At 38.9% G+C, this 20,536-nt stretch overlaps 1 protein-coding gene across 5 annotated transcripts in view; it reads left to right on the top strand.

Moving 5' to 3' along the window:
- Positions 1 to 1,363: 1,363 nt before the first annotated feature.
- Positions 1,364 to 20,536, top strand: part of ARHGEF12 (Rho guanine nucleotide exchange factor 12) — a 145,188-nt gene continuing 126,015 nt past the window's right edge. For 3 of the 5 annotated variants that reach the window (XM_027082014.1, XM_027082011.1, XM_027082010.1), the window contains exon 1: positions 1,365 to 2,208. In XM_027082014.1, the coding sequence (XP_026937815.1) occupies positions 2,177 to 2,208 (32 nt within the window). In that variant the 5' untranslated portion in view covers positions 1,365 to 2,176. Of the gene's footprint in view, positions 2,209 to 20,536 lie in introns of all 5 variants that reach the window. The other 2 variants (XM_027082012.1, XM_027082013.1) reach the window with 1 other exon arrangement.

The following is a 20,536-nucleotide window of genomic DNA, read 5'->3' as shown; positions in this document are numbered from 1 at the left end:
AGAAACAGCATTGTTAAGAAGTAATTGTTTCCCCTCTCCACGTCCACTGTTTGTTAGATTTGCTTTGCCACTTGATTTCCACAAAGAGGCTAAAGACCCTTACCCATCAATACAGGTTTGAACTCAAAAGTCTGAAAATAGTTGGATAAAGAGACAGCCACTTCAGATGTTTGCAGGCGGAATTGAAGAAATACATTATACATGGTACTTGAATCGCTGTAATCCTGAATTATGCAATCAAAACTGGACGGTAATCTAAATCTATCTACCCAGCAGGAAAAAAAATATTATTGGGGAACTCTTCAAAGAGAACTGTAATGCTATTTACTGGATAAATATATTTTATTTTCTGCTCCCATTTCTTTCCACGACAAGCTTGTTAAGTCGCTGTGGAAAGCACCATGCTTGCTCAATTTGGCAAATAATACATATCATTTTGCCAAGGCAGAAGCAGCCTAAAAGCAACATTATACGAAGAAATCCTGGCTCCAGTTCCCCAGCCCTATACACCTCCATCCTCTAACCCTGTGCGTGCAGCGAAAACTGGTGTGCGGCGGCCCCTGCCCTGGGATGCGGCCAGCAGGTGCCCCAGGTGAGCGGCCAAGGCCAAAACCTCCCTTTGCTGGGGTTTGTTTCACAAGAGATGAGTGGAGTCCGGCAACCCGGATCTGAGTTCGCTTCCATCGGCCAAAAGCAGTATGTGCGTGTTATCGGAAAAGGAAAACAAGTATGCTCCCTTAAAGAATACAAGTTTCGAGGACAAGGGGGTGGGTAATTTCCAAAAAGCCTCTTATCCACAACTCCTTGGGATTGGGGGCGTGCTCTTTGGCGGTCTCAGGCGAAAGCCGAGTTGGTGCAAACTACACTCCAAAGTACAGATCTCCGGCATTCCCGGGGACCTGGGGACAACGGTGGTTTGGCGGGTGGAACTCCCAGAGCAAGACGGAACCCACCTCCCTCCGCCCCGCAGAACTACTTTTTCGCTCCCTCCAACAAGACTGCGGCGGAGGCGTCCGCGCGGGGGCGGCGCACATCCGCGGTCGGCGAGCGGAGGGCGGTACGCGGGACAGCGAGCGCGGGTCGCGCGGGCGGCGGGGGCGGCTCGGCGCGCCGCGGAGGGATCCCGGGTGAGACGGCTTCCCGAAGTCAGAGGGGAGGAGGCCAAAAAAGTGGACGGGGGAGGGGAAGAGAGAGCTCGCGCTGGATGCGGCCGGGGCCGGGAAGTCAGAACCGGAACCGGAACCCGTGCGCGCGCCGGCGATTGTCGCGCGGCCCCCACCGCTGGCGGCCTCCTCTGCTTGCCGCGCGCGCTCCCGCGAGGGCCCCAGAACCCGGCGAGCCGGCCCTGCGCTCCGAGTCGCCGCCGGCCTCCGGCGCTGGTGCTTCCAGGCCGGGTCGGACGGGAACCTCCCGCCCCTCGCGGGAACCGTCGCCTACCGGCGCGTCGGGGAGGAGCCGCTGCCGCCGCCTGTGCAGACCGCGGAAGAGCCCGGGCCTCCGAGGGATGGGTAGCAGCCCGCGGCGCTGAGAGACCAGGTTCCTGTCACCTCCGGCTGCGGGACCCCCCCTTGCCCGGCACCCGCGCTTGTCCCGGCGCCCGGAGTCTGGTGGGGGCGGCGAGGAGAACGAGCGGTGTCCCCCGGTCCGGGGCCATGGAGCCGCGCGCGCCTGGCGCGGGGCGGCCCGAGACGCGGCCGAGACTGCGGCCAAGAGCGGCCGGCAGCCCCAGATAGACAGCGGAGCCCAGCGGGCCCGGCCCGGCGCGGAGACTTTCAGGCCCCCAAGGCCGCGAGGAGGAGCCGACATTCAGCCCCGAGCCGATCCCACCCCGGCCCCGGAGGGACTCCCGGGCCGCCTTCCCCGAGGCTCGCCGACTTCTCTCCGTGACAAAGTTTTCTCCGGTGCCTTCCCGAGGAGGATCGCTCCTTAGCTCTAGAACTCGCCTGCTGGCGGACTTGCTCGGCTTGATTTGGGAGATAACTTGCCTCACTCCCACCCACATCCCCTTTCCTTGACCACTTCCAGTCGGACGTTCTAGATGACTGAATGGAGTTTTGAGTTGGACTCTTGTGTCCCCTACGGAGTCGGGCCTGATCCCAGAGCGCTGGGGGTGGGGTGGAGGTGTTACTGTAAAATGCAAGTTGGATAAAAGGAGAACCTCTCGCCAAGGGCCCCAATGAGTGGCACACAGTCTACTATCACCGACAGGTTGGTATGAAGCTCCCCCTGCGCTTAGCCTCCCAGGATGGGGCCCGACCTAGCAGGAGGGTCAGTGATTGCTGATTGCCTTTGCCGAGTGAAGTTGACAGGCAGCGGACAGAGGGTTATTTCCGAGCTCTCCAATTAGTCTGGGGTTGCTGCCAAGTTACCCGGTTGATTGAATTTGGAAACGTAGTTTTGTTTTGTTTTTTCTGGAGAGAAACTTTTCTCCAGATTCTCGGAGGAGGGGTAGGTAAAGCCACGATTGTGTTTTTCTGCCCTTAGTGTGCATTAGGATTCTGTACTGATCTTGGAACCAGAGAGAGGAAGGTCATTTTGGGTGAAGGTCAGTCAGTGCCCGATGTCGGCTGGGGTATTGGTGCATCATCAGTTTTACTCCTGTCCTGTAGTTCTCTAGAGCCTGTTGCATTTTAGGACTTTCTGTTTGTGAACTTCACTCTGAGACTGCCGCATGATTTATGAATTTGATGCCCTTGAAGCATTGACTTGCACAGTGTTTATTATCTAATAGTTTTCCAGAATGTTGGAAGTACTAGTAAATCACAGGTTCCTGGTGGGAACAGTATCAAGGAACTGAAAAAGGGCTCGGGAACATCATGGGGCTTGATCTTAATTATTGCATTTTTAGGATTTCATATTCCAGAAACATTTGCATTTAAGGGGTGTAAAGCCTAAGCGAATTATGTAGTAGAAGCTGGCAGGTGGATTTGTTGAGTTGGGTGAGTCCTTTATAGTACTTAACTGTGTTGCTTGGTGGTGGTTGGTGAATTGAGCTAAACCATTTGTGGTTTCAGTGGAGTTCCCTTACTCTTAAGAGTTATTCTTTGGAATATTAGGTTAAGTGATAAAAGCATATTCCTTTACTACATTTTATTTATCAGTTTAATTATGACATTGTATCCAGGTCCCAAGTTTCAGTCAGCTTTTTTGTTTTTTTGGTCAACCTTCAAACTATTGCATCATTAAAAAAAAAAAAAAAGATCAAATAACTGAAGTAAGGGCCCAAAGAAAGCACTTTGATGAGAAGTACAACAATAGTACTCCAGCAGAAAGTAGTTGAATTTCCTAATAAGAGAGTTTCACCCAATTGTAAGACTCATTTGTTGATTTTAAAAGGGCCAAATTCCATTGTCATACCATAACAGCTACTCCAGAAACAGAATTTCCTGTTCCTGTTGATGCTTTTCAGTATCACGTGAATGTTCACCTAAGAGATTCCATTAAATATTTAAACTATTTATTCTTTGTTTGTGTATTTTTTTTACTGTGTTTAATTTTCAGCTTCTCAGAGTACATTTAATACGAGTAGCAACAATGCTTATCTTGATTTCTTCTAGTTATTCCCATTCCTTTTCCTTTCAGGGTGTTTTTTGCCTCTGAGAAATCACTTTCATGGGTGTGTGGGTTAATTGTTTTCCTTGTTCATTCAATTCTTGCCTTCTCTGTTGACCCTGCAGACAAGTCTTATTAGGAACTAATGTGGTGTTGGTAGTTTTCATTGCAATAGTAGGGGTGTTTAATTTTGTAGAAACAGAACCTAGGGTCACTAGCTCATTCCGCATGAAAATCACCTAAAAGCCCCCAAGTAATGACGTTTCTTCTTCTTTGCTTCTCAGAGATTTTCTTCCTCTTTCCATTATCTTGGAAATAAAATCTTGGGATTTGTATTTTCTGTAACTTAGATGAGATAAAAATGTACAATAAGCATGAAATTAATTAATGCCTGTTTTTTGCCAGGCACTGTGCTAGGCACAAAGGATTACGAGATGAATATTCTAAGATGAATCTGCAAATTGGTTTGGGTATTAATATTCTTGGATGAGTTCAGGTGCTGCCTGATTTCACATATTCTTTAAAAGAAGAAAGACTTTAAAAGCCACCTAATTGAATGTGCATTGCTGAGACAGTATAGATTTGTGTTTCTTTGGAATTTACTACTAGTTCCCCCCCCACACACAAGATTTATTCTTATGTGACCATTGCTTTTTCTTTAAACGTATCTTATTCTGTAAATATCAAGCATCCATTGGCTCTTAGGAGAGTAGTTGTCCCTGATTTGAACATAGGTAGGGGTGAAATCTGGAAGTACTGGTTTAGTGTTATTTCTGTGCCAGGATGCCTTAATAAAGTTATGAGTATAGAATAGTTCCTGGCTTCTTCTCAGCCTTACCTGCCTCATCCTCTTTTCTCATTGTCTGACTCCAGTGACCTGTAGGTATATTTTGCTGATTCTAGAGCTATTGGCAAATTAACAGTGCCTTTTTAAAGGTCCTTTCAAGTTTGAAGTACTGTATGTGGTGTGGCTTTGTTTTGTAGAGTGTGCTGACCCACCAGGCCAGCTGTGTGAGTTAGAGTTCTTTCATTGTGGTGCTTCTGACTACAGAGTCTGTCTGTCCTCAGTTGAAATCAGACTAGCTGGTTTTGGGCGTTGTTCTGTTTTGCAGTTTGTGGCAGGCGACACATGGCTGAACAAGATAAGAAGGGTTTTATTCTTGTGTTAGGGACGTGCTGGGGCTGGGATGGAATTCAGCTATGTTTAGGCTCTGATTGGTTACTTTGGATACTCAGAACTCTGTTATATCCTGTTATTATTTTGCAGTTAAATTAACATATTTGTTTACTACCATTTTTTTCCTCTTCATCCTCTACTCCTCAGGCTCTCCAGCCCCCCTTTTAAAGGCGTAGTTATCAATTTAAAACTCAAACTGTGTGTTCACGGTAGCTACTGTTTTTATGTAGTGTATCTGAACTGTTAAAAAAAAAAAATCTAACCAGCTTTTGAATACCATCCTTGCTCTGTCTTGCTCTGTAACTTGCTCTGTGTCTTGCTCTGTAACTTCTTTGAGACCTGGAGACTATGTTTTTCAATTTTTAGAACCAGCACTTTAAAAGTGGTAGAAATATCTGATTGCTGCTGTTCGGTTTATATTGATTGCTGCATTCAGTCCTAAAATATATCCTAATTGTTTCTGATCCTCCTAGATGCTTGTGTCTCCCTGAGAGTTTAGGGGTTGTGTGGCAATTGGAATTTCTTCTGAGGGATACGAGGAGAGAATGCTTTTTCAATGGACTGAGTAAATTATTTCAGGCTATCTTCTAGAACAATGAGTTTTCAGGGACAATACAGGTGGGATTTTGTTATAAAGGTCTTTGTTGAAGTAAATGAACTTTTGTCTAGGACTTGTGGATTTTGTTGTTTTTGCTTTATAGATAAACAAAGGTTTTAAATATATTGGCTTTTTTTTTTTAAAAAAAAAAACTGTAAGGTCAGCTTTAAGCTCGTTTAACTGAAGCAGATTTTTTGTTCTTTGTGTTTTTTGTTTTTTTTTGAAGCAAGTTTTTAAAGTGAGTCCGGAAACCTGTGGCTTTATATGCATTTACCCAGTAATTAGCGTTTTCATTCATGATACTTTTTCTGCCAACACTGCCATATAAGAATGCTTTTGGTTAAAAAACAAAACAAAACAAAATTCTGTATGTGTGCTATCTTCAAGGCTGCTTGAGTCATCTGCAAGGTGAGATTATTTGTCACATTCACTTACAAAATCAGTCATTTGGTAAATACCAAATTGAAAGTGGGGACCAGGATCACAGTGCTAGCTTCGTATTCAATTTTATGTTGTCTTTTCTTCTAGTTGTTCAGTTTAAAATCCTGATTCATACAGGTATGCAGTAGTACATTCACTTGTACACTTTTACATGAGTCAACATGTACAGTCTGAAGTAAATTTTTTTAAAAGTGCAGCGCTATAGTCTTACAGATAAATGGCACATTTATAAGATGTTCATATGTATTCAGTGAGATGACAAGAGAAGCTTTATTTGAATCATTACAAAAATATGTTAACCTGGTAATACCACTTAACACATTAGTGGCTTCCAGTTGTTAAAATGTAGCATATGACATTGAGTTAACATGTACGACTTTTTTAAAATTTCAATTTAGGAAATGATATTTGAGGCATACATTGATGAAACCCATAAATGATGGGTTTTACATATTTTTCTGTGGAGCATTGTGATTCTAGGGAAAACAGTTGGAAAATCTTTGAGTAAACAAAATGTGATTGCCTTTTCTGAAAGCTGTCTAGAAATGGGTATGAATTGCCTACCATACTGATACGGGCTATAGAAGCAGCAGAATATATTAATGGTTTTCCAGAGGTAATTGGAGAAGCGCTTTTACATCATGGTTGTCTAACAAAGTTACTAAAAATGTTTCTTATCATATAATTGCTTATCTCCTAGAAATTGACCATGCCACATTTTCACAAACAGGGAGCTTAACTTCATTAAGTCTCAACCATTAAAACTTGGTTTGGATGATGTTTTAAAGCTTCATTTGAAGACATGCTCCTTTTCCTTTTAATAATTAAGGGTCTTCAGAATAGTGGTATTTGAACTGAAGTTTTAAAATCAGCAAAATTATAAATATTTTGTTTCCTTTTGTGTGAAATACCCTGATGTATGTAATGATATCCAATAGTAGTGTAGTTCTTCAGCTCAGCGTGAGGCAGGTCATCACTTACACTTTAGGCAACTCGTAGCACTTAGGTCAAGATTATAAAACTGGATTATGACCTAGATTTTCTGGCTCTCGAGTCCCCCACTTTTCACTTTAAATTATTGTCTTTCTATGTGTATTTTTTCTGTTCTACTTCTCTTGTAACTTTCCAAGCTGACTAAATCAGAGTTGGATTTTTCTGTTACAGGATGCTTTCTAGTACCTTATCCATTCTAATTTTAAGTATCTCTAGAGGATAAAGCTCTCGTCACTTCCTCAGGAGACTGAACAACAATCTGATAGATCTTGTAGTCAGGAAGTTTTTCCTGATCTTTAGCACAGACTTTTCTTTTAAGTTGTCCTGTTACTTGTATATACTTGCTCTACCAGGCTAAATAATGATCTCCTCCCATTTTATGTTTATGTGACTGTGAATGGTTCAGACGGTTATCCACCACCCTTTCCTTCCCCCACCCTTATTCTTTGCTTAGCCAAGTTGTATGTTCTGTTGATTCGTGTCTAAAATTAACCTGTTCCTCTTAATATTCTGTTAACTTTTCTCCAACTGCTCTTCTAGTGCAAAGTGATTTTTTTTCTTTTGGCGCTGTCCTACTGCAAAGTATGATATTCTGTATTTTATGTTTACCCATATGCTAGAACATCAAGTTCCAGTTTAGTTTTACTGTAATACAGGGGTCTTCAGTTTTCTGCAGGCATAGCCCAAAATTATGAGTAAAGAGATTCTCAAGATCATTTTAACTCAGTTTTACTTTAGATAGTTTTTAGAATGGATGCGGGAGATGTCACCATCAAAAAAAAAAACCAAACAGGTTTATATAAACAGCATAATTAGCAAATCGACTAATTAAGCAATTACTCATGTTATAAAAGCCTTGTTTACGAAGTGATTCTTTCCAATATGAGTGCCCCTAATGTAACCAGTGTTATCAGTTATGTGTCAAAAGTGTAGCAAATGATAAGCCATCCTTGGTTGAAAATTAATCAGAAATGAAGGTGAAACATCTCTGAACTTAGAAGTAAGTGAAGAGATGTGATTGTAGCTTTAAAGTAAAATCTCTGTTACCATATGGTGAGATACATCTGTAAGTTGTTATTCCTTTCTTTTTTTTTTTTTGCGGTGGTTTTTCAGTCTTATCTTAAATTGTGTGTCATTTTTTCCATTGTTTGTGCGTGTGTTGTTTTACTTTATTTTTTCTTGTTATTTCTACATATTGGTGAAAAGAAATAGACTTTCAATGCTTAGCACTATTCTTTGAGTAAGATATACTGTTATTAATGTTGAAATAATGTTTTAGTTTCTTACTGTATTTACAAGAATTGTTATTAATGATAAGTAACAGAAGGGAAAAGTGGGTACTTAAATTATTATAAGATATATATATGTAAGATTATAAAGCTTTTGAATGTTGTATTAGTAGACCTTTATCGTTGATACTTAGTTTAAAATTATTTAAATAGATGTCTTTGTTCTTTTGTGTTTTGCTAGTGATTTTGTTTCCTCAAACTTTAGAATTTTGGAAACAGGCCAGATCTAGGGCATTTTACTTTCTCTACTTAGGATATCTAGAGTACCAAGATAGCCTTATAAGAAAGAAGTTTATAAGAGAGTTTCTAACTCCAAGACAAACCTATGAAGCTAGTACCAAGAATAATTTTCAGCTCTTTGATTTTGCAGAGGTAATTCATGATGGTGCCAAAGGTCAGAGGCCTTGCCTAAATTGCATAAGAATGCATTACTGACTTTAAGTAAAAGGAGAAATATACTAAATTTTCCATACTAAATTAACATGCACCAATGCAGCTGACAGTTTAGATTCATACCAAAACAGGATCTCTTACTAATTCAAGTGCTGAATCCTGGTTTTTGAGATCACAGTCACATGATAGGCCTGGGTGGCTTCCCAGTGTTGAGAGAGAAGCAAATCTAATAATGGCAGTGAAAAAGTAGATTTCTTGTCGTGGGACTGTGAGTAACAATTCATGAAGAAATTGGAAATATGTAAGAAAACCTGGTTTAGTTAATGTTTACTCTTAGCCACTTGTCACACTGCTTTGTCTTTTGTTGCCTGTTGTAGGCATTTAAAGGTATTGCTCTGAGACTACAGTTTTGGTTAAATATTACATTTAAATGCTGATCTTAGGTTCACACACTTGAGCTTAAGGAGGATTTTGCAGGTCTTCTGTGGATTCAGAAAATGTAGATTATTCTGTTGTTGAAAAACTGGAGACTTCTCAGCATCTGAATAAATTATATGTGAAATTGATCATACAAGGCAGAAGGTGGCTATGTCTTGTCCAGAAGAGTAACAAGTCCCCCAAATATACTTATATACTTAAATACATATACCTTGTGAAGGTGCTTAGACATATCCTTCCATAGATTTTAGATGGAAAACTCTGCCTGTGTTCCAGACACAAGCTGATCTGTTGTGGTTGTCCTGTACAGTCTCTTGTGGTTTACTCAGGGGAAGTGGTTCTTGTGGGTAAGGGTCTGATCTTTTCAGAGATTGTTGGTAGCACATGCCATGCACTGTCAGCTTACTTCCTGTCTTATTGGCTGTTTGGGCAAGACCTCCTCAGGGCAAGTACTGCTGAAGGGGTATTTAAATATTTTTTAGTGGCAGGATAGATGGTTATAATGTTGTATAATACTTAACTCTCAGGCGATATGAGGGTTAAATTAATGTTTGTAAAGTGCTTTGGGATCCTAAGATGAAAAGTGTGGACATGTCCCTAATCATATTTGCAGGTTATTGCTCAAATTTAAGTAAAAACATAGTCATGTAGTAAAGCATTAGTTTATTGGCCTTGAGACTTCTGTAACCATTCAAGTGTTGTTTAATCACCACAAGAGTCATGGTTAGAATTTTTTCCTTTTCTTTTTTCTTCTAATGCTTTTTAAAATAATTTTACCCTACATGGGTTAACTTAGTGGAGTAGATACCTTGTCTATAGTTAAGGCTTGTCTGTGGTTAAGGCTTATTCACAAAACTTAACACCTAGAGCGAGCTTCTTCAGCAGCTTAATTGGCATACTAAAATAATGTAATTGAGAGGATTTCCTTTGAGATCGGTAGCTGCACCACCCATATACAAAACCCTATATTTGCTTTGCTGAAACCTTAGGATGAGCAAACTGATAGAATTGCATGTGTTATACTCCTAATTTTTAAAAAACGTTGTTTTCCCAGTTAGCCTTTGCCACTTTAAAGAATTAACAATGAATGTTTTATGGAAAGAAGTTTTCTTTAAAGCTAAATTGCAACTAATTTTCGAGTTCCTTAAGGGTAGGAGGATAGTTCTTATTCATTTTTAATCAATTATTATCTGCTTTATTATATTTTTTATTCCCTTTTAATGCTAAAAAGCATAAGGAAGAAAAAAAAATCGCCCAAATTATCCAGCTGTCCAGATGACGTTATTCAGGTCACACATACAGGTCACACACACACACACACACACACACGCACAAACACACGTACACACGCATGAAAATTCAAGTGATAGATAATATGATATAATACTATATAAAGTCTCCCTCTGATCTTAGCCCTATTCGTATACACCCTCTGGTTCTCAGACTCTCCCCTCAAAGATAACTATAGTTCATTTTTGTGTGTGTCTACTTTCCTAAACATTCGTATAATATTTTAATATTCTTTGTACCTAGCCTGTAGTAGGTGTATCTATCAGCTTTTGCTAGGTTGTGCTACCATAGCAACACCTTCAAATATCCGTGGCTTACTGGTTTACTCCTTGCTTACATTGTATCTTGTCAGCTGTGGATTGGTTGAAGCATTTTTGGAACCCAATATGTTATTACTGTGGCAGAGGGAAAGAGCAGGAAAACTGCTCATGCAAACATACAATGGCTTTTAAAACTTCTACTCAATCAAGGTGTACATTACATCACTTACATGTCCTTGGCCAAAGCAGTCATATGGTCACGCTCATTGTCAGTGGGCCACGGATGTATACTCCTCCCACAGGTGGCATTGCAAGTCAAATGATAATGGGTGAGGCTGTATAATCCTCTTAAGGAAGGAAATGGGAGAGTGAATTATTAGGAGCAATAATATAGTCTACCCCTGGAGGTGATCAATAAATGCTTGTTAAATGTGAAAGTTTTTTTTATGGAATATTTCAAACATATACAAAAGTACAGAGAATAGTATGATAAACCTCCATGTTCTCATCAATAACATTCGGTGTATGGACAATCTTGGTTCATCTGTTTCCTTTCCCTGCTTCTCCACTGGATTATTTTGAAGCAGTTGCTGGATATAATAATTTCACCCATAAATATTTCACTGAGTATCTCTGAAAGATAAAATATGAAAGTGTAACTTCTTTTAGTAAATTCTTACTATTTAGTTGGAGGTAATGGTACTGTGGACTGACAGGTGTCAAGTAGGAAAGGAGGTTCATGAAGTATGTCTAGGATTTGACAGCCAGAAAGTTGTTTTGATTTCATTTTGAGTGTTTCTGGAGGAGGCTTACAGCAGAATGTCATCTATTTTTCCAATTCCTCCTTTTCTCTACTTTAGTGCGTGTGTGTGTGTGTGTGTGTGTGTGTGTGTGTGTGTGTGTGTGTGGGGTATAAGCAGGTAATTAACCTCTGGAAAAAATAACATTGCAACAGATTTGATTTGCAGGAGGTTCCATTTCTCACTGAGCCTCTGTTGGCATGATGCCAACTGAAAGGAATCCCAGCCCTTAATGGCTCTAAGTCTTCTGGGAGTTCCCAGTCAGTGATGTTATTTACTCTGGAGACAAACATCAGAATCATTTATAAAAATTCTGTATTCACCTCTGCTGTTTGCTGTGCAGAGAAAGGTTCTATCAAATCTTTAAGGAGATCCCTAAGATGATATAAAAAGTATGGAAGTGAATCTGTCTAATTTTAGTTTAGAAATAATTAAAGTCACTTTCAACTGCTTAGGTTAGTTCATCTGAGGGCCTTTTTAAAGCCTCCATTTTGACTCAAGACTTCATAGATTTTACTAGCATATAGTGTAATACAGTAAGTTTACTTATCATTTCTATGGTTATGGGAGTAATAGACATTATATTATGGATCTAGAATCATAAGTTTCACACGACATTCTTTGGGGAAGGGGTGTTATGTAACAGTGGGAATCAAATTAAAACAGATATAATCCCTTCTTCAGTTTGTAGATTGGCAGGTGACAATGAGGTGATCAAAGAGGATTTATTCAGGCTAGTGAATAAATTATTGTATATAACATGAAGAAAATAGTTTATTTTAGTATAGTGTTATCTAATTATGTTTTCTTAACTGGCTTCTTTGACTGTGCATAGAAATACTTAGATTAAAGTGGTCTTTCTAGGTATCCAAGTAGTTTTCATTTTCTTTAATTAAGTTATATTGTTAATCTCATTTCAGAATCCATGTAGTGACTGAAGTAGAAAATTGGCTATCATTGATTTGCACATAAAATTTTATTTAAATTTGATTTTTTCTTGGCATTGGATTGATTCTGGCTTTGGGGCAATACAGTCTATTTTTAATAAAAATAATAATAAGCAGTTTTTTTCCCATGGAGAATAACTCTTTGATTTGCCTTTTGTTCATATTATTTTTCTGTTGTATCATGATTGAAAAACATTCATTTTCAGAGATAATAGTTTGTTAGTACCTTTGTCAGAATAATATACTTGCACTTTGGTTGCGTTTTAGTTGCATTTGTTTATTGTGTAATTTGGGGAACGGTTTGTGGTTTCTTGTAACTTATGTATTTGTGTTTACTTGTGCTTCTTGTGTATTTATCCAGAAGCCCTACATAATCAGAATTCTTGAGACAGTGATTAAAAGTAAATTGGGTGTGTTAGTAAATGGATGTGAATAGTTAAAAAAAAAAGAGAGAGAGAAGGTTCTTAACATGCAATTATTGCATAACAGGATACAAGGTATAATTTGTTTCCAAAAAAAGAATTAAGTAAAATATATCTATTGATAAATATTAGTAATTATATTAATTTTGACTTCCCTGGCAGAGTTCTTTTTGAAATTTTCTCTTCGTTAGAGATTAAAAGCAGCTTTTAAAGGAAAAGGTATTTTAGCACTTAATTATATATATATATTAATTTTAATTTTTTAGCCTTTGTAAGAGAGGAGTAGTAAAAGGGAAATGAATGAGGATGATGTAGAGAAAAGAGCCTGGGTTTTGGTGCGTCAGACTTGTTCTGCTTATAAGCTTGGAAGACCAAATTTACGTCTCTGAACAACAGTTTAGTTTTCTCATCTGTAAAAATTGGAATAATATCACTTACCTTTAGCGTCGTCATGAAGATTAAACGAGAATGTATTTAAGTACATTAAAGAGGTCAGTAAGTTATAATAGCTCTTATTGTTTAAACCTCAGAAATTAGTTAGATTTTCCTACAACTTTGATCTATGCATTTAAAATGATTTTTAATTCATATGTATTTGCTGCTGCTACTGCTGTGACAGTGTTTTTTCCTTGCTGTGATAATATTCCCTTTCTCTTATATTTCAAATTATAGGCTGTTCTTAGAACTAAGGTGCATTTGCAAGTGAGGAATAGACTAAAGAGACAGTTATTTCAACTCAGACTGTGAAACAATAACATCTCTAGTTACAGAATCAGTAAGACTTTAGGATTGACAATCAACCTCTTTTTGTTTGTTTTTGAATTTTATTTAATTTATTTTTTTATACAGCAGGTTCTTATTAGGGCAATCAACTTTTAAATCTGCTTTAGATCACTCAGAATTTGTCCAGTTCTGTCTGGACAACATCAGTTCATTTGTTTATTCATTTGTTCAGTTAAATATTGAATGGCTACTCTGTGTAGGTCACTGTGTTGGCAGAGTTATTTTGTGTTCTTGTTACCTGCTGATTTACATTTAAGAATTAAGAAATTTACCTGTAAGAGTGATATTCATTGATTAGTGTTGAAGGTTAAGGTGGGAAGTCATGTGTATTTTGGTGAAGTAGTGGTATGAAATCATAATTGTTAAATTTATCTTATTTTTTAAAGAAAAAAATTAATGTTACTTTTTATCATATATTATCTTTTTATGTTTCGTTTCTATTTTTCAATTTAATTGTTTTTTGGTGAGTTATCTAAACTAAGATGAAAAGGGCATGGAATAGGTTGAAATTTAAGAAGCTTTTAGATGTCCATTGCTTTTGCATAGAAGAAATCACATTTTATTGATTAGGCATTGCTTTAGTCACTACTTGAAGGAGAACCTCTCTACTCATTAGCTACCTCTTTGAAGGTAGTAGCAACCCATTAAGCCTATACTTTGTCATCCAGTGATAAATATGGTGATGAGTTGATCAGTGGAAGATTCTGGAAACTACAGTAGTTTGATTATTAAGAAGACTGCTTAAGTCATGATGACTTGTTGCTCTAATAGTTTACACATTAGAAAGGTGGCAAGGTGAAACTAGGGGAAAAATGAACATTTAAAATGAGATGAGGGCTTCCCTGGTGGCGCAGTGGTTGAGAGTCTGCCTGCCGATGCAGGGGACACAGGTTAGTGCCCCGATCTGGGAAGATCCCACATGCGGCGGAGCGGCTGGGCGTGTGAGCCATGGCCGCTGAGCCTGCGCGTCCGGGCCTGTGCTCCGCAACGGGAGAGGCCACAACGGTGAGAGGCCCACGTACCGCAAAAAAACAAACAAACAAACAAAAATTGAGATGAAATTTAGTTTTATAAGGAAATTTGGGATGTGGTAAAGGATTTTATATTTATTGAGTACATACTAAATGCTGAACACTGTCCTAGGTGCTCTCTGTGCATCGTCTTTTTAAATTTTTCTCAGCTATGTAAGTTAAATATTGTTGTTCCTATTTTACATAAAACTCCTTTTTTTTTTTTTTTTTTTTTTGCGGTACGTGGGCCTCTCACTGTTGTGGCCTCTCCCGTTGTGGAGCACAGGCTCCGGACGCGCAAGCTCAGCGGCCATGGCTCACGGGCCCAGCTGCTCCGCGGCATGTGGGATCCTCCCGGACAGGGGCACGAACCCGTGTCCCCTGCATCGGCAGGCGGACTCTCAACCACTGCGCCACCAGGGAAGCCCTGTTGTTCCTATTTTAAAACGGAGAAAAATGATGTTCTGAGACCTTCACTACTTGCTCAAGGTCATATAGTTTCAAAACAGAAGAATTGCGGTCACATTGTTTCTAAACAGAAGAATTGGAATTATGATTCCAATGCCCACTTTCTTCTGGCCTACTGGTCTCAGGTTTGCTTATACTATGATTGGCTCATCTGGACCAGTCAGTGGATCTTTTAAATCAGTTGGATGAAACCCAGAAAGTGGATTTTGTCTTCAACAAAACCATTAAAGTGTTGTCTTTACATTATAATTTCATAACTATGTTTTATTCTTTTTACTCTTAATCGCCTATTTACTTACTCCCTTTTCCAGAGGGATTTTGTCTCATTTCCTCTAAAAAATGGCTACATTGTATTTCCATTTCTTACTCAGTTTTTGAAAATATATACATACATCTGTAAACATTGGACTTTTTGAAGCCGAATATGTATTGCTTGTAAGTCATTTTACATTATAACTATTCCAAAGTTCTTTTAAGAAGTTGAAGGGACTTTCCTGGTGGCGCAGTGGTTAAGAATCCACCTGTCAATGAAGGGTACATGGGTTTGAGCCCTGGTCCGGGAAGATCCCACATGCCGCGGAGCAACTAAGCCCATGCGCCACAACTACTGAGCCTGTGCTCTGAAGCCCACGAGCCACAACTACTGAGTCCGTGTTCCACAACTACTGAAGCTCACGTGCCTAGAGCCCGGGCTCCGCAACAAGAGAAGCCACTGCAATGAGAAGCCCACGTACCGCAACGAAGAGTAGCCCTCGCTCACCACAACTAGGGAGAGCCCACGCGCAGCAACGAAGACCCAACACAAACAAACAAATAAATAAATAAAAGAATTTTAAGTCCCATCTAATGCAAGTTTTATTTATTTATTTTTTATTATAGGCACACAAAACAGAAGTGACTCAAAAAATTGTTATACTGAGTACATAAGAGTAAGAAAAGGCAGCAAATGAATGATTTTAATAGTAAGTGATTGGGCCTTTGTGGAACAAATGATATAAGCAAATTGGGTTTAAGTTTTTTCTTAGCAAGTATCTATGTTTGGTTAAGTGGTAATGGAGACTATATTTTCTTTTTAAAGATTTCTTGTTATAGTAGTGATCTTCTCTTTGTCATTTAGTTTATATTTTCTGCCACTTAAAGAAATATCCCTTTTATTCTAGCTCTAGATGCATCTTCTGTGCCATAATACATTGTTACTTTTAATCTTCATTTCTTCTTTGTAAATGATTTTTTTTATTGTTGTTACTGACAATTCCGTGGCATGAATCGTTTTAGTCTAGCCACTCTTTATGCCATAACATTGGAAAACTTGCTTAAGAGATATTTCAGTGTGTTGTTTTTTAACCTATTAACTCTTTTGAGCTATGAATTGTTTTCTTGCATTTTCTTAGTAACCCTAGAGAATCTAGAACAGAGATAGGCAGATAGTTGGTTTAAAAAAGAAGCCCACAAACCAAATCATTATTTAATAAGTACTGTTTCTAGGTAGAGAAAGGCTAGAGAATTCTGACTTGAGAATTTTACTAGGTTTCAGACTTACAAAGAGGCTGCATGCAAAAAGGCAGTGCCCTTTGAAGCATTCTTATGGATGTGGAGACTTTATAGCCCTTAGGGAGATCTACAGACATCCGCTATGCTGAGTTCTGGGAAGCTGCTTTTTCCCATGCTTGCAGCCTCCCTGTGGGGTAAAGTTCTGTTAATTTTGCATAAATATTTACCATATCTCATTTTAGCTAGCATTGCTTCCTCACACTGTTAGCAATAAGGAAATCTTTGCTTATCCAGCTTGCAAAGTTTGTTATCGATATGACTCGTCTGGAGAATGTTGTTATCTTTTCGGGTTGATGAAGTTAAAAGTCACATTGGAAAATATAATGAGGAGGTAGATGACAAATTCACAGCCTGTAAATAATCTATTTATTATAGAAATATTTGCCCATGCTTGTTTTCCGTATTTAAAAATGAGCAGGTTATTATCACACAAACAGTATGATTCACTTCAATCTTGTCACATCTAGCAAGTCAAATCATTGTCACTTTCATATATTTTGTCTGTATGATACTAGAGTAATTTACATTCTCATTTACTACGCTTTTACAGTTGTTTCCTCATTTAGTAACAATAAGCTTCCATTTGTTAAGTATAATTCTAGGTGCTTTATAGGCATTATATTTAATACATACAACAACACAAGACAGATGTCATTCCTGTTTTACAGATGAGAAAAAACTTAGATTCAGAGACATTCATTGACTAGCCCAGTATTTCCCAGCTAATACATATTTGGGACCAGCTTTAAAATCCAGGTCTTATGACTCTTGGTTCATTGTATTTGTTACTGCACATAATTTTGGGTAACTATGATTTCTATGAAGTTAGAATCCAAAAACAACTAGAAAGTATAAAATTCAAATGAGAGGGTTCAGCCAAAGAAGTTTATTTATTTAGTCTCTTATCTTTTAATGTAAATTACAGCAGCAATTTCTAAATTGTGTTCCAGAGAACATCCAGGACATTTTAATAGGAAAGTAATTTTTTTGTTTTCCATAATTTTCTTAGGAGCCCTACATTGTCTCAGGCACTCAAGGCAAAAGGTAGAATGTAAAATGGAATTAATGGAATTAATATGTAACCCCCCAAATTTTATTATTTAAAAAAGGTCCAATTTATTATTTTAAAAATGGACCAGTCTGGTTTTTTAGTCGAAAATAGTTCAATATTTGCAGTTTCATGTGATTTATCCTAGGATCTATATGACTACATCTTAGATCTTGTTGTTGCTTGGAAAGATTCTACTTTCAAGTTTTTGTGTTTTTCTACTTCTTACCTTCTACTTCTCCTTCTCCCCCCCATTCCCTTCTCTATGCATTCTTTGCCTTCATTGTCATCACTGGGCTTCTGATCTCTCCCATCTGACCCCATCTAGAATCTCTCCTCTTCCTCAACCTTTTAGTTTCCTCAAACTTTTATTTATTTCCAGTTGAGTCCTTTTGCCGTTCTCTGTCATTTTCTGACCACATGGTAGATACGTGAGAGGCTTCCGGTATTATTTACCAATTTTCTTTAGAGTAGCCTAGCAAAAGTGATTTCAGAGATGATACTTTTTATTTTGACCTATCTCACCCTTTCTTTGCCCACCTAGGAGGTAGTGACTCATTAATCTCTTCATCAAAAATACATTTATTCATTAAAAATCATATAGTAGGCACTGTAGCATTTTATACATAATAGTTTACTTATTCCTTACAATGACACTGTGAGGTAGTGGGTTTTATTATATAATCTTCATTTTGCAGGTGAAGAAACAGAAGCTCAGAAAGTTTAAGTAGCATACCTAGTGAGTGGCAAAACTGGGATTTTAACCTTAAGTTTGTCTGACTTCCAAACCTGCACTCTTAACACTATGCTATACTGCCAGATAGAATCAGCCTTGAATTGGGTACTCTTTCTGCCTTTTAGGAGCTTCTAGTCTAATAGAAGGAGACAGACATGTAGGCAGCTAGCTGCACAGGGTGCAGTGGGACTCGAGAAGAATCAATACTTTCTGGACAGATCAGAAACAAGAGATGAATACTTCCATTGAATCCTTAAAGATGGGTTGTAGTTATCAGACAGGTGAGGAATGGAAGATCATTTCAGGTAAAGCGGCAGTATGAACAAAGGCACAGAGGTGAAATAGCTCACCTTTTCTAAGAACGCATGTAGTTCAGTATGAGAAGAGCATGGAGGTTGACTTCCTTCACAACAGTTGGTAAAGTTGCAGTGATAGGAGGCATCATATTATTTTTATGCTCTTCTGAGGAGTTCGGGTTTTATCCTCTGGATTGTGGGAAACCACTGAAGGTCTTTAATCAGAGGGGTAATATGATCATTGTTATGTTATAGAAAGATCATTTGGGCGGCAGTGTGAAGACTTGATTAGTCTTGAGAAGTTTTAGGGGCAGAGATACCAATAAGGAGACATTTTTCAATAATGAAAAAGAACGAAGTATTAAAGTTGTAACATTACATTTAAAAGAGAAGAGACAAATAGAGCTATTAAGAAAATGTTAAGAATACCAGTAGTATAAGAAGGGTAGCTGGTGAAAGTGAGGGCCTTTCTGGCTTGGGTGTTCGGATGGGTATTGGTACCATTCACTAAGGTGTGGAATATAAAAGGGAGGAGGCACAGTTTTGTTTTATTTTTGTTTGGTTGACTGATAAGATGAAAGATGGAGAAGAAAACAGAGGTAGTAAGGGACAGATTTAGTTTAAGGTACTGTATCAGTTATCTAACGCTGCATAATAGATTATCCCAAAACAATAAATAAACTTGCACTATACAACATGGTAGCCACAAGACACATGGCTATTTAAATGTAAACTAGTTAAAATTAGAAAAAGTTGAAAATTTAGTTCTTCAGTCACACTAACCACTTTCAAGTGTACAGTAGCCACTTGTAGCCAATGGCCACTGTTTTGGACATTGGACATCGAACATTTTAATCATTGCAAAAAGTTCTGCTGGGCAGTGCTAAACCTTTATTATCTCATACAGTTTACTGTAATAAAGAACCTGGGAGCAACCTTGCTGGGTGGTTTGTGGTTCAGGGTCTCTAATGAGGTTGCAGTGGGATGTCTGCTACTGAAGCAAGGGCTTGAGTCATCTGAGTGCTTGGTTGGACCTGGTGGATCTGCTTCCAAGGTGACTCACTTACACGCTGGCTAAGCTGGTGCTGTTTGTTGGTAGGAGACCTCGGTTTTTCACCAGGAAGACCTCTCATGGTGGTGTTTGAGGCAGCTGGCTTTATCCAGATCAAGTGATCATAGACAGCAAGGTGGAAGCCATAATGACTTTTATGAGCTAACCTCAGAAGTCACATTCTTTTTTGTAAAGTTCTCTCGGCTCAGCTGAGAGATCAGCTCTGTTCAGTGTGGGAGGGAACTATACAGGGCATGAATTCCAGGAGGCAGAATTAACTGGGGGTTATTTTAGAGGCTGCCCACCACAGGTACCTATGAAGCATCCAGGTGCAAATGTCCAGTAGGCGACTGGATGTAAAGGAGTGAGGGCTTGGCTACTGCTATTGTGTTTGTGATGGTAGTTGAAGTACTTTGAATAGGTGAGTTCAACAAGAAAGAGACTGCACCAGAAGGATGGCCCATATAGTATCATGGGTCACATGTTTTGGTGAAGAGAGAAGTGCTTTCAAAGGCTGTTGAGAATCAAAGTTACAGAGAATCAAAGGAATGCTTACAGAGGAGTAGGAGTACCAGGGGAGTACTTTATAAAGGAGCCTTCATGAAGGGATAAAAGTTGAAAGTAGAGTGTAATTAGCATTGCTAAATGATACAAACTAGTCAAGTAAGAGTCATTCTTTCAAAAATTATCTATCGAATATGCTGGGAACCAGAGAAAGAAATATAGATGAATAAAACAAAGTCTCTAATAACATATAATACAGCCTGAGGAGATATGGTTACAGAGAATTTCTCGGAGGAAGATAATACCTTAGTGTAGAGCCTCTTTAATGTAAGGAGTTGGGTTGGGTGTTAGGTATAGTGTGTCTCTGTGTGTGTGTGTGTGTGTGTGTGTGGTGGTATGGTCTGTGGAGGTGGTGGTGGTCATAATATGGATAATAGAATAGACATTTTAGGCAGAAAGGATGGTTTGTTATGTGTGGGATATTGTTAG

This window comes from Aethalodelphis obliquidens, unplaced genomic scaffold (genome assembly GCF_003676395.1).
Source record: "Aethalodelphis obliquidens isolate GAN/ISIS:26980383/991018 unplaced genomic scaffold, ASM367639v1 scaffold46, whole genome shotgun sequence".
In the NCBI taxonomy this organism is placed as follows: domain Eukaryota; kingdom Metazoa; phylum Chordata; class Mammalia; order Artiodactyla; family Delphinidae; genus Aethalodelphis; species Aethalodelphis obliquidens.
This window is presented reverse-complemented; position numbering and strand designations above follow the sequence as displayed.